The sequence below is a fragment of the Manis pentadactyla genome, chromosome 1 (assembly GCF_030020395.1).
Source record: "Manis pentadactyla isolate mManPen7 chromosome 1, mManPen7.hap1, whole genome shotgun sequence".
In the NCBI taxonomy this organism is placed as follows: domain Eukaryota; kingdom Metazoa; phylum Chordata; class Mammalia; order Pholidota; family Manidae; genus Manis; species Manis pentadactyla.
This window is the reverse complement of record NC_080019.1, coordinates 115886283-115900698: the sequence shown is the minus strand read 5'-3', so window position 1 is coordinate 115900698 and position 14416 is coordinate 115886283. Positions and strand designations below refer to the sequence as shown.

The following is a 14416-nucleotide window of genomic DNA, read 5'->3' as shown; positions in this document are numbered from 1 at the left end:
CGGCCTTCCGTCTCCCCTCACCGGCCGGGAAACTGAGGCCCAGGGCCGGGAGCAACTTCCCCGGCGTACCCAATCCATGAGGGCCCGGCCAGTCCCGGGCTCGGAGCGTCCCGACTCGCGTCCACGAGCCCTCGACCACACGCGCCGCCCGGTCGCCCCGGAGAGCAGGGCGGGGAGCGCGTCTTGGAGGAAGCGCTCCGCCCGGGAACGCGCACAGCGCCAGACTCGGCCAACTCGCCGCCAAAGTTGTTGTCTCCCAGCCTGCCCTCGCCTCTCACCTCCGAGACACACCTTCCCGCGTGCCCTGGCAGCCGCGCGCTCACATCCGGTCCACCTTGCGCACTCCCCTTTTCACACTCTCCCGCAGCCCCTCTCTCTCCCCTCCTGCCGGTCCCGGCCGCTCCCCCGCGCCCCCTCGCGCACTCCCACCCGCGCCCCGGGCGCGCCTTCCCCGCCCTGCCACTCGCCCGGCCTCCGCGCGGCTCCCGGGAACCCCAGCCCCGGGCAGCGACCCGCTTCCGCCTGCCCGGCTGGGGGCAGAAGCCCGGGTAGCCGCTCGGAGAGCCGGGGCCGAGGGGCGCATCGGGGCGGGGCGGGGGCGCTCGCTCGTTCACTCTCGGCTGCGCACACGCCCGTACAAACTCTAACACAGACACACGCGGGGTGCGCTGCCGCCGCCCGCCGCTGCTCCTCCTCTCGCCACCGCCTTGAGAGGCAGAGAGAGGGAGGCAGAGAGAGCGCTTTGTCCGCGCGCCGCCGCCCGGCCCGGGACTCTGCCCCGAGGAGGCAGCCGCGCCGAGTCCCCGCCTCCGCCTCTGCCCCCGGGCGGGCCGGGCCGGCCGCGGTGGGGGGAGCCAGGCTGAGGGTGGGGGTGGGTGGCGGGCGGGCGGGCGGAGGGCGGGGAGGGGGGGCGGAGGAGGAGGAGAGACGAGGGCAGCGGAGGAGGCGAGGAGCGCCGGGTACCGGGCCGGGGGAGCCGCGGGCTCTCAGGGAAGAGACGGATGATGAACAAGCTTTATATAGGGAACCTGAGCCCCGCCGTCACTGCCGACGACCTCCGGCAGCTCTTCGGGGACAGGAAGCTGCCCCTGGCGGGACAGGTCCTGCTCAAGTCGGGCTACGCCTTCGTGGACTACCCCGATCAGAACTGGGCCATCCGCGCCATCGAGACCCTCTCGGGTGAGCAGTCGGCGCTGTCCCCCTCCCCCCGCCTCTCCCAGCTCAGGCCGGGACGGAGCCCGGAGGGAGGCCGAGCCTTGCGGGCGGCGCCCGGCGGGGGCTCCCGTGCTTGCAAGCTCACTTCCACGCACCAGACCCTCAACTCTCGCCGCGGGCCCGCTCCTCGGACTGCCCGCTCCCCTCCCCCCACTGCTCGGGACTCACCCCTTGCCCTCCGAGCCGAAGCCCTGGGGCGACCCCCGTGCGACTCCCCGGGTCCCCGAGGCTCGCTCGTTCTCTGGGGGCACCCCTCGTTCTCCTGGCTCCCCGAGCTGCTCTCCAGTCTCCCCACCCCCATCCTTAGCCCCGTTTCCCTCTCTTCCCTGACCTTCCCGTCACCCCCTTTGTCAGGGACCCCCCAAATCCTGCATCTCCTTTTCCCTGGACCGGATCTTATCCCTTTCCGTGCCTCGTGCCCAGGACGTCTCGCCCTCAGGCGTCGCCTGAGCCGCACTCTCCTTTGGGGGCTCCCTCCCCACTTCGTCCCGCAGTACCCCACTTTCGGCACCCCCTCAGCGCCACCCTAATGATCCCCTCCGAGGTTTCGGGGCTTCCTCAACCCCCGCCCCGGCACGACGGCACATCTCCCGCGATCCTCTCCCGAACCTCAGTCCTCTCTCGCTAGTCTCTAAAGCGCTCCTATTTTTCTCTGAATTTTTTGTCCGATTTTATTGAGAAGAACTAGGGGCTGGGGGCTTTCCGCCGCCTGTACCCCCGCCTCCTGCTCGGCCAGAAGCACCTTTTTACGAGGTGCCCTGTCTCAACTCGGTGGGGGCTCGGGCTGAGAACCGGGAAAGAGGCGACCGGGGGGCCCGCGAGAGCGCTGGAGCCCAGACGGGAGACGGAGAGCGACACACACACACACTCGCGCGCGCGCGCACTCACCAACTCTCCCTCTCGCACACGCACCGTTCCGAGCCGCGCTCGCCCCCAGGCCACAAGCCTGCGCCCCTGAACCCGGCCCGGCCAGAGCCCCTTCCCCACTGGCGCACGTGGTGGGGGCGGGGCAGCAGCGAGGCCAAGGTGACACTCAGAAGCCGGCAGGGACTCGGCTCTTGCGGCAGCGGACTCCGGGGGGGCTTCCGCGCGTCTTCTCGGGGCTACCGGGAAGAGAGGGCACGGAGCGGAGCGGAGCCTTCGGGTCCCGGGTTAGCGGAATGGCGAGGTGGGGGCCGGGAGGGGAGCGGGGCTGCGCCAGCCCTGCAGCTTGAGTTTCAAATGAGCTCATCCTTTCAAATTGGCGCCGCTCTTTATTAAATTTGTTTTTCCGGTAATGCCACCCACAGCTATACCTGGGGTCGGATCCGGGCTCGCACCCTTCCCACCTCGTCCCGACACAAGGGGCGCCCACTTCTCTTCCCACTGGGAACCAAGTTTGCCCAGCTCGAGCCGAGTACGAGACCCCTTGAGGGCGCCCGAAGGCGGAGCCGGAGCGAGGAGTTCTGTGCGTGCCCCTCCTAGACCCCCGCGGGTTTAATCTAAGGAAGGTTCTTAGTGCTTTAATTTCTGTTTTAAAGGTAAAGTGGAATTGCATGGGAAAATCATGGAAGTTGATTACTCAGTCTCTAAAAAGCTCAGGTAAATATATTTTGCTTAGTAATTTTGTGATTGGGCTTACGTATAAATAAAAAAAATACACTCAGTTTTTGAAAATGTGCTTTTATAGTTTTAAAAAAGGCTTTTGTTTGGTTTGTTAGTGGAGATAACAGAGTTGAGAAAGTTACATTTTTACTTTCATTATATAAGGTGTTTACTGTACTTGGAAAATATCTGGTGCCTTCTTCGGGGTGGGGGATTCCGAACACTAGCTACTTTAAATTTGCTGGGACCTTTTAACTTGTTGATGAAACTGCCTCCCACCCCCCACTCCCACCCCTGTCCCTGACCAGTGGCAACAAATGCTTGTCAAGACTTCCTGTGAGAGGTTAAGAGTAAATATTTACTGTGTCAGCTAAATTGCTTAACTAAACTTCGCGATTAATTAGTTTTGTTTTTTTAGATAACTTTATGTTGAATGATAAAATAATTCAGTAAGGGGTCAGTATGTTGCATAGCACTCTAAAGAAACTGGCTTTGTATTGGATAGTAGGTAAAAGCCAGACTTTAGTTCCTGAGACTACTGAGTATAGCTGTTGAGCATTTTGTTGCTGCTTTTAAGACATGTTTGAGGCTAAACAAGGATCACTGTGAAATCTATAGTTATATTCAAGGCCACTATTGTTAATGAAGGAGTAAAAAGTCTTGTGGAGGTTGAATTTCTCCAGTGATTTGCTTGCATGAGGATTAGCTGCCTGTGAGGAGAGAATGAGAGAACATCTTTGGTTAAAGTTTATTGTGAACTTTAAATTTGGGCCATTTATTACTCATTCTAGATTTTTTTTCTCCTATGTGTCGTAACTTATTTATATCCCATTCACATACATTTCTTCACTATTAGTCATTAAGTAAGTAGCTGAATTGGAGACTCTTAAGTCTTTGATTTACCACCCTTACAATTTGTGATATTCAATAGTGCAACCACTTAACTTGATTTTTGCCAGGATTGAATCGATTTTTAAACAGACTATTCCAATTTTCTAAATGCTTAGATGTTTTAAGAAATTTTTAAAAATTGTATGCACATTTCCAGATATGTTTTATTTTAACTAAGCAACAAAATATCTTTTATTGGCAAATGATTCTGTGACATATCAGAAAACTACTTAGTGACTTAAAAAAAAAGGTTAAAGTTATGATTTGCAGTTTCATGGGTAATATTAAGCTAATTCTCTCTAGGAAAAGATATCTTTGGTTAATATTAAGCTAGTTGTACTCTGGTTTTTTTCAACTAAGTATCTAAATTTGTATACTTTTCTTATCTAGTCTTCTAAAAATTTTTTGCTTGAGAAGTCCAAGTTGAGGCTTTCTGGTATATTATGTATTGTACGTTTAAATTACTTACCTTACAGCAGTTGAAAATTTGATGAGTATATTGAACAGGGTTTGAAAGAACCATCCAGAATACTTGATGCTTCTATAAATGCCTCAACCTATTGGCTGTGTAGCTGTTTGAGTCCCTTTTCGGGTTGTAATTAGTAAAAGTCATTAGAATTTTTAACTTTGGTTAGTTGGTGTCTCATTTCATATTGCTGAATATGTTATTTAATGTTGCAATGTATGTGAAATACTAGTTTATCTAAAGTTATTAACATCTCCTAAAACTTTTAACAAATAAACTACTTTCTGACGTTTTTCTTTCAAAATGCAGAGGTTATTTGCTGTTAGTTGGAGTATCATTTAAATAATTTTGTTGGTATGAGTTCAGAATTAAAAACATATACCAAATTTTTAGTGTTAATTAAATGAAGAGCAATCTAGAACTTACACAGCCCTATTAGTACATGATTTCTTTGAACATGTGGGCGATAGGAAATACCTAGGAGGTAGATTAAAAAGCTCTTGTGTATGATTCACTGCACTGAAGACATCTGACATACCAAATGTATGCATAAGCTGCTGCTGTAGAGGGTTGTGTCGTTTCTGATTGGATGGTTTTAATCTTTTTTTCCTTTCTTTTATTAGTTTAAAATGCAGAAATTAGTTGCTTGTACTGCAGACTAAGAGAGAGATAGCTAATAACTTGTGGTGTGGGCTGAGCTCAGACTCCTGGATGAGTGGCTGTATGTTCTCATGTACAGGGCACTACCACGGTGGCTTTCAAAGAGCAGAGTACTGTGACATATAAAACTAAAGCTTTTATGTTATGTGGTGACTCTTGGTGTTCTTTGGTGCATTTTCATGAAAATTAACAAGCTAGAAGTAAATTTGTTGGCGTTAAGTCAGTTCTATATGTGGTTTTTATGTTAGTTGAAGTGAAAATGTGAAGAAAACAATTCACCCTCATTCTTTGGCTTCCTTAAAAAAATCATTCAGCAACTGAATGCTCATTTTCTTTATATTGCTCTGATTTCTTTGTGTTCTCAAGAATCAGTTTTAATATCTACATTCCAAATAGATTTTTTAAGCTAATGGTACTTTGGGACAAGATGTTTTTATCTTGAGTTATGAAATTATTGGCATGCCATTTGCTTACCATTTGGATCTTTTGTTGAATATCATTCTAGCATCATTTTATATGTGCTATTATAGTAGACAGGCTAGACATTATTATTTTCTCAGGGTCACTCAGAAGTAGAAACTTTTTTCTTTTTGTCACATGTGTTTCATTCTTATTAAATGAAGATCGTTGTGGTGTAAACCATGTACAAACCATCTATTTTTCTTTCTAAGTTGATTTCAGGGTCTGTTGAATGAAAGTCTTTGGATCTTTTTTTCTCTGTTTAATAATTTCTTGGTATATATATCAATCAGGGATTTCTTAAAGAGGAAAAAATTGGTAAGAGCTTTAAAATTCTGTTAAAAGTTATGGGAACTTGATAGAAATTTAATTTTTGATGTTGAGTTTAGTTTTCTAAATATATACAGATAAATACATCTATGTCTACATCTATGTAGATACATATCTACACACACACACACACACACACACACATTGCATAAATTGTTTGAGCTAAGCTGCACAACCCAAATGCTTTGTAACTAAAGCTGAATGATTCTGTGAGAAACAAAACTGAGAAATGCAATTTCTGCCTACTTCTAGGAAGTAACTAAGTGGTGCTAGACATGCTTTCACTGAGATGTTGTGAATGCTATGAGGTAGTGTAGGAAAAAGCTATGAATTTGTCTTTCATGAGTTAAAAATCAGTAATTGTGTTCTCTCCAATGCAAATGAATTTGGTCTCCTATAGGAATGTTAAAGAAAACAGTATCTCAATTGTATTTTGCTTGTATGTACTACATTGTGTATAGTTGAATTAAATACCAAAAAGAAAAAAAAAAGCCACCCAACCTCAAGCCCTCCCTGCAGCAAAGGCTTTTGCTGCATCAATTTTTAATTTTGTAGCAACGGAAAATACTTTATTAGGTTAAAATCATATGGTAGCCTCCTATTTCAAGAATTTGTTAAATTAGAAATTAATGCCTGGATTTAATTATATAGATTGCTTGTGTGAATATAACATTAATATAAAATATATATCAAACTGTAAGGTTACTTTTGATTTGGCTCTGAGTTGGACATTTATTTTTCCATTAAAAAAAAAACCTAATAATTTTTTCATATGGTTCTAGGTAATGCCATAGAGTTACACATTTTTGTGACTTTTAAGAGATAAGTATTAGAATTATAATAGAAGCAGTAAAGAAAAAAGTTTCTTGATAATTCAGGTGGTAATATAGGTTTAAAATTCTAGTTTACTTTTTTAAAAGACTGGTCATTTGATGTTTTATATTATTTACTTAAATATTAAAAACATTGAAATGTATGCATCAAAATAGATTTTATATACTCTTTGGCAAGTTCATATCAATTTTAAATTGTAGCAATTTATATAAGTATTAAGTAGCTAAACATCTAAACCTTAATACTAAAAAGTGATTTGGTGATATGTAATACATTTGCCAAGTTGCATTTTTTAAAACATAGTAATGTTTCCTGGTAGGTATATCTTAGGTATAAGATCACCAGTAATGGATGATCTCAGAGTTTTGTTTTTTATAATGTTAACCTGGGGTTATCATTTATATAGAGAAGATGAGAGAAGATTAGTAATATTTGTATAACACCTTTTGTATGTAATCTAAAATACAATATATTTTCTTTCAGAAGAAGTGTTTAAAAGGATATTAGAAGATTTAGAACTAATTGCATGTTAAAATTCACATGTCACTATTATTTTAAGTAAGTGTTATTTCATGGATGTTGCACCAGGTTTGCAACTGCAGAGGGTATAAATGATGTTGAAATGTGCATACAAGGATAGTATCTTGGGCACATTATTAAAAATCAAAACTATGAAAACCAGATTTCTACAGGAACTATTATACATTTTGATACTTTCAACTTTCTAAATATTTGCTGTCTACTGCTGAATCACTCTTCCAAGTCTGCTAATGAAATCCTCAAAAGTAGATGAGCAATTGGTCAAAGCTGTTAGAGGATATTATTTGAGCTAAGCATGTCATCTCTGTGATTCAGTGGGGTGTGTGCAATGGGTGTGTGTGTGCTTTTGTGTTTTGTGGGGGACATTCGTTTCAGACAGATGTATCAAGAGGGAAGAGAAAGAAATCTTTAAATGAGCAGCAGTTGCTCTGTATTTTAGTCCTGACAAGACAAATGAAAATTGCTAGGTGTTTGAACTTTGTGGCAGAAGCAATCAATGAGAGATATTTGCCTTGAGTGATGCCTAACTCTTGTAGGTGGTTAAATCTTGTGGAAGCCAGGGCACAGGCACCTGTAGTGGCTTTTTCAGTGAGCGTGCTGCTTGGAAGTACCATCCAATGCAAAACTCCACTCTCCTTCCTTGCTTGGCTGTCCTCTCTCACTAATAGAGGTAGCCAAGAGATTCTGTGAAGGCTTGCGTGATCTATATGCCATTTTTTAAAGTGTTAATCCTTTCATTTAGAAATTCTGTACTGAAGAAGGCACTATATTATTTTGCATAACATAAGTATTCTGAGAATCAATTTCATTAGAAGTGTAGTATTGAACTGGTTTCTTTGGAGGTTGTTAAAAAAGTTGAATTATAAATTTCAAAAATATGTTTTTAAAATTCTGTTTAAATCCCACCAAGGTATGTTCAGTGTTCTTTTCGGTATTAAAGAAGAGAGTGGTGGCAACTGGCTAAACTAGTTTTTTAAACCAACTTTCTGAAACTTAGTCAAATGCATCATCTTTCAAAATTTCTATTAACTTCTTAATTTGAAGGATAGGGCAGTTCTGTTTAACACAACATGCCCAAGTAATTTATTAATCAAGGTTTATACTTTTTACACTCAAATTCTAGTTCAAATTAGTTTGGATAGTCATTCAAAACACTATGACTGAAGAAAAGATAATAGCAAACAACAAACACCTTTCAGAAAAATAACAATCTTTCCTCCCATTTATCACCATTAAAATATTTTTAAAAATCTTTCTTTATAATTTGACTTCAAGCTTACAAACTTATAATTTTCATTTGGTGGCATGGACTGTATGGGTTCTATTTTGGGCAGCAAAATTGCAGAGTGCTCAGAGCATTATTTTTAAGGTTTTTTCTTTTCCTGTTTTGATCATGTACTTTAGTCTGGTCTTTCCATAAAATAGTGAAGAAAAATTATTTTCTCTTACAGAAAAATTCAGATTCTGTTGCTTTGGCTTCCAAAGATGAGGTGGGGAATATAATAACTTTCTTTAACTTGGTTTAGAGTTTAGTGGCTTATTGACATGTGGAATAAGTAGACTAGAGAAAATGGATGCTTTTTGCATTAATAATAGGCAATCAAGTCCAAAAGCTAACCCAATGTCCATTGTTTAATAGGTCTGTGTCTCCACCTCAAATGTTTGCTCACTAAATAATAAGCTTGCATTTTTTAAAGATACATTTTGTTTGTTTATTCTTGGGTTTCCTGGTTGTTTATCTATTCTACATTTTATTTTTTTAAATGTGAACATTTAGTTGGAATTTTCCTGTTCTGTGTATTAGTAAAAATATTTCATAAATAGGTATTTTAATAAATTCAACAAGTGAAAATTAAGAATTCTGCTGCATGTTTTAGACTTTTTAACATTTACCTATATTATAAGAAATGTTTGTACCTAGTACCAGGAAAATATGTATGGGAGCGTTGCAATGAGAATGATATTTTCAGGTTTTCTTGTTATCATATGATTAACATGTAACAGTGTGTGAGACTCTGCCTTTGGGGGAAGCTTGGATTATTAATTTTTCTTTTAAATGTGATCAGAAAGGTTTTATGAGTCCATGTGTTCATATGTAGATAATACTAGTAATACTAGTAGCATTATCTTAGATGTATTTTTATGTGTCTGCATCTTATATTCGTACTGTGCTGATATCCCAGTGTCTTCAACACATTATTTCATTTATTCCAAATAATAATTATGAGAAGATGATAAGAAAATATTATCCCCTTCTTTTCAGGTGAGGAAACTCAGTCTTAGAGAAATTTAATGATTTGCTTAAGGCTACATGGACATTACATATTAAAGCTAGGGCTAGAACCCTTGTCCTCTGGTTCTTAGTCTAGCATGCTTCACCTACATTTACTGTTTTTTAACTGAAGAAGTCAACTGAAAGTGTTATAGGGTTCAAAAGATACCATTCAAGAGTGATGTATGTGTGTGAAAATAGATTTGTTTTGAATGCCCTTAGCAATGATCTTTTTCTTATATTTAGTTAAATGATCTGTCCTTTTTTATAGTTTTTAGAAAAAAAATAAATGCAAAAACCAGTGGTAGTTTAAAAATTACCAGCAGCATTAGCCTCGTATCACCGTGCTTGTCCACAGTCAGAAATGGGGTTTATGCCAGGTTGGATTTTTGTTGTTGTTACATTGCTTTTCAGTGGGTGCATTCCTTGTGTTATGAAATAGGACATTGCCAAGAAAGACGTTTCTTTCAACTTCAGAGCCACACAGATTAGGTGGTGAGCTGTATCTAGCCCTGGTCAAGACTGGTGCCCTGTAGTAAACCAAAGTCTAGCTCAAGAAATCACCTGGGTGGGTTCTTCACAGGTTTCAGCCAACCCATTGCTTGAGGTCAGGATTATGTTTTGGTTTGTTTGCGTGATAGTTGCCAGGTTTTTCCCCACTTATGGTGTCCCTCTCTGCTTCACTTTCTGTGGCCTCTCCTGTGGAGCTCGAATAAGTGTTAATAGGATAGCATCCATTAAGTTCTCAGAGTTTTTCATTAATGGTGCAAAAACTTATACTGAATAACTAAGCGTGTGAGGTACAGCCCATTTCCCCTAAAATGTAAACTTTTCCTGCATTTATCCTCTTGTTTCCTTTACCTTTTGTGTACTGTTCCAGTTGTGGTGGTGGGAGGGGAGGAAGGAATTACCAAGAAAAACATAGGTGAACGAAGATTATTTCCAACTCCCAGTGCATTTCATTTCTTTAGATTAGTACAGTTCTGAGTGGGGTATTGCACATTCTGTGGAATTCTGACCCCAAAAATGGGCAAGAGAAAGGAAGGCAAGAAGCAGGCAAGAAGGAAGAGAGGTAGCCAATATTCGCTGAGTGACTGATGTGCTAAGCATGGACTAGGCCTTCTACATGTTTTACTTTAGTCTCACAACAGCTGGGAGAGATCTGTTTCTCGTCCCTTTTACAGATAGGGTGGTGAAGCTTCAGATACAAGCAACTCCTCCTCCTTCCACCTGATCAAACCTGCTTCAAAGAAGTAGTGGCCTTACCACCCTTGCTGTACATCTAATTTGAATACAGTAACAGCACCCTAACAGTAGGAAGTTGTGATAACGTGTATGTGGGTTATAGATTAACTTTGGATATTTTTCGTAACTCAGAGTAAGAGATAAAATTTACATGTATACAACAGATACACAGAGGAAGATAAGGAGCTAAAGTTTAGTGTATTTTTAATTTAGTGTAATTGAAAAACAGCTGACAGTGTTAGTCATAACTTGAAGAAACGTTCTTGAAGTAATCCTGTAGTAGAGGCGTTAGTAATTATATACATAAAGATAAGATGTTTTTAAAAATCATTGTTTAAAGTGAAGTATAAACATATATGTATACAATGTGAGGGGAGAGCCTGTATTCATGCTTTTGGCCCAGATTTTTTTTTCTTTAATTCTAAAACAAAACAAAACAAAACCAACTTGGGCTTTTTTTGTTTAGGACCTAGATTGTTGCAGAAAGTTTGGCATGCTTTCATTTTTATCTGTATAGGAAAACATGTCTATGGTTTAGAGAAGGAAAATATGGAATTCTTGCAGAGTACTTTTTAGAAAATGATTTATTTTCTTAACATCAGAAAATTTTAAACGTTTTTGATGTGTGAAAACATCAGTGAAATCAGAGTAGAAAGATTTGTATGTTCTTTTGACACAATAAAGCATATTACACATTTGTGACTTTTTTTAATGAATAGGACTTAAGACACAATTACACTATCAATGAAATGAGATAGATATACAAGAGTTTTGCTCCTAGATATGAGATAGAAAATAATGGTTTTTCTTAGAACCTCTAATAGAGCTTAAAATATCAGGAAAGACATTTTTATTACCAAAGTTGTATCTTCTCTTTATTTTTTCTCTTCAAAAGACAGACAAAACAAAAAATTTAATTGGGTGGTGATTCTTGTAGACAGGTTAACCTCAAACTATTTCATGAAATAGAGGATATTTTGAAAAAGCTCATTTGAGGACAGGCTATGTCATTTTTTATATTACACAAAGACCTTTTACTTTAGTCCCCCCACCTGATGTTTGTGATTTTAACAATGCATGTTGAAAAATGTATGTTTTTCTTCATATTCATATGGATAAAGTTTGGGAGAATGTTTGTGCATCTTTGAGACAGAGTTGGAGGTAGATGCTGAAACAGTTTAACCCCCCAAAAATGCAGTTTAACCTCTTCAATTACTAGGAAAGAAAGAAAAGGAAGGAAGAAAAGAGGAAGAGAAGGTGGTAGGTTGGAGGGAGGGAGGGAGGGACTAAAGGCAGCCTGAAGTGTAGGTGACTGACTAAACTGTGTCCTGCAGTGCTATAATTCCAGGGCACATGGGTAAGACTGGTATACTCATTGATAGCATGGGGAAGACAGCAAGTGATCTCAGTGGTGACAGCAGGACTGGGAGTTGCACATAATTTATTTTCTTTGATGTTTAAAACTCTAGAAGTATGTGGCTAGCCTGCCCCACAGAAGGTTTTGCATTTCTTTTTATAAGGCTCTCCACTGGCCACTTCCTCTCTCTCTCTTATTCTCCTTCCCCTTTGCATTTCCGTGAGGATGGCTGGGCAGGGCTGGAAGGGGCCTGGTGTACAGGTCTGCCTCCAGCCCAGTGCCCCCTCATAGGCTGAGTTTGGGAAGCCAGTGAGGCATGTGTGCGCTTGCTCAATGTGTTGGAATGTATGGGTTCTGTGGCATATACTTACTGGGAAAGTGCAGCAGACACACGCTCCTCAATGGTTGTGGGGGACAAACTTCTAGGCTTTTGTGAGTAGTTTGGAATTTGGGAAGGAATTTACCAGTGCTGGAAGTTTAGGCTGCTGTTGTTTCCCCTAAAGTTCAATTGTACTTATTCTTTATAAAGGGAGAGACATTTTCTTTTCTAATACCATTGAAGTATAGAAAAAAATTTCGTGGATGCATAAATAATCTGGCCTTTCTCCTGGATCCAGCTGTACTGTTTTTCCCTTTCTATTCAAATTGATGGTGATGCCTTCAAATCATGGACACTGAATTTGTAAACTAAGGTTTTGAAAACTCAGTTGTGTCACCGCTAAAGATGATGAAATCAAGGCTCTTTAGATACCAAGTTTTAAGCTGAGATATTTTTAAATGTAGGATTGGTCTTCCTCCTAAAGAAAAAGAACAAAATACAAGTTAATATTCTTTGAATTTTTTAGCTGTTTAATATTTATGCAAATTTTGCATTTTTTCTTTGCCAAAGATTTGACATGACAAAGGTGCTGATTACTCAATTATTTGAGATAAAGAAGACAGGGATTTGGGTTTATAAAATAGGTAAGTTAAAAAGACATTTTGTTTTAAGGGTTATAAAAGACCAGCAACAGGTGGTTGGTTCTAATATAACTCTATATACCTTAAGAGGTGTGACAGGGAAAAAGACTTAGTTCTTTGGTTCATTGATTTTTGTATTGATGGTTTGCTGTGTCATGTCTATTTCAATAATAATTTCAAAACAATAATTTTGATATCAAAAATATTTGTGGATTTAGTTCATATATAGTGATTATGGTCAAGGGGTTAATACCTGCCTTAATAATTTCCAGGTCAAAGTCATATCCTTTATTCCCCATGGTATGCTCTCAAAGTGTGTTCGACAAAGCCTTAGGATTCTGAGGAGATGCCAAATTAATGGAAAGGAGTGAATGTGTGCACATGGGAGACCCTGGCTACTTAACCTTTCAATCACAGGACAGCTACATTCTTTGCTGTTCTATGTATTGGGGTTTGGTCTAGAATTTGGCTTAGAAAAGGAGTTTGCTGCTTTAAAAAACACTTTTAAAGTACCCATTCTCTAGTATATAATTCTGCACCTTCAGTTCATTTCCTTGATCAAGCATTCCAGCAGGTCCAAAGCTCTTTCTTTAGAAAGTATAGAACCTGCCTTTGTTACTTCTAAATTTACTTCCTGTGAAATGCCTTCCATCTCTATCACTTTCACTTTGGTAATAAATGTTTGCATTGCTAACTGCATGCCAGACTGCTGAATCTATGGATTTTTCTACAGTCAACAGCACAGAATGTTTGCCTTTCAGGAACATTCTAGGGAGCTCCTTGGCCAGTGATTGCACAAAACTCTTGGTTAGAGCCATTAGAGTCAGTTGACTTTGAAGAGAGATGAGACTGGTGACATGGGACCTACTCATTCATTGAGAAGTTTTTGCTTCAGGAGGTCCAGTCAGGTTGGCCTTCTTGCCCCTTCTTCAGAGCATTGCTACTTTGATCTGTTGTGTATGTTGGTGTTCCATGAAAACCATCCTCCAAAGATTTTCAAAAGATTCTCAAATGCACTTAGTGGATACCCAACAAGTCAGCCATTTTACTCTTCATGCATAGGTCTTGTTCAAAAACAGAATATTAATTCAAAAAATACATATTATTCTTTAGTGATTTCTTAACATTTGGCCAAGGACTCATGACTCTTGGGGGAAGTCCTTAAACTCCTTGGACCAGGCTTCTGTGCTGTTTAAAAGTCTCCTGGGTGGTTCTGATGTCCAGAGAGAGTGAGGCTCCCCCCTGAGCTCTGCTCAGTGTCCCAGTGTTTCATCTCTCTAGCTTCCTGCAAACTGGTCTTCAAAGACTGGTGGTTTCGTATTATACACCCAAGTTTTGTAGTAAGACTATTATAAGAGAGACTACCACATATTTACTGTGTCCATGCTCAAACATCTGGAGATGACATAAGTGGTGGCAAGGGGGGATTTCTGTAGAATACAGGAGGGGTAACTACTAGTTCCAACCAACTCCTGCCACATAGAAATATAGGGCCATTGTTCTCAAAAGTGGTTTTTTTAAGAGAAGCCAGAAGTCAGAGTTCTTATATTAAATATTGGCTGTAATTTAAAAGATTTTGTAGACATTGTGAGGGTCGAAGAAC

General features: G+C 41.1%; 1 protein-coding gene across 4 annotated transcripts in view; it reads left to right on the top strand.

Annotated features, from left to right (window-relative positions):
- The first annotated feature begins 915 nt into the window (after nucleotides 1-915).
- The window catches only part of IGF2BP2 (insulin like growth factor 2 mRNA binding protein 2), a 166421-nt gene continuing 152920 nt past the window's right edge, over nucleotides 916-14416 (top strand). For all 4 annotated transcript variants that reach the window (XM_036875292.2, XM_036875291.2, XM_057500853.1 and 1 more), the window contains exons 1-2: nucleotides 916-1179; nucleotides 2736-2796. In XM_036875292.2, coding sequence (XP_036731187.1) covers nucleotides 1002-1179; nucleotides 2736-2796 — 239 coding nt within the window. In that variant the 5' untranslated portion in view covers nucleotides 916-1001. The remainder of the gene's footprint in view (nucleotides 1180-2735; nucleotides 2797-14416) is intronic.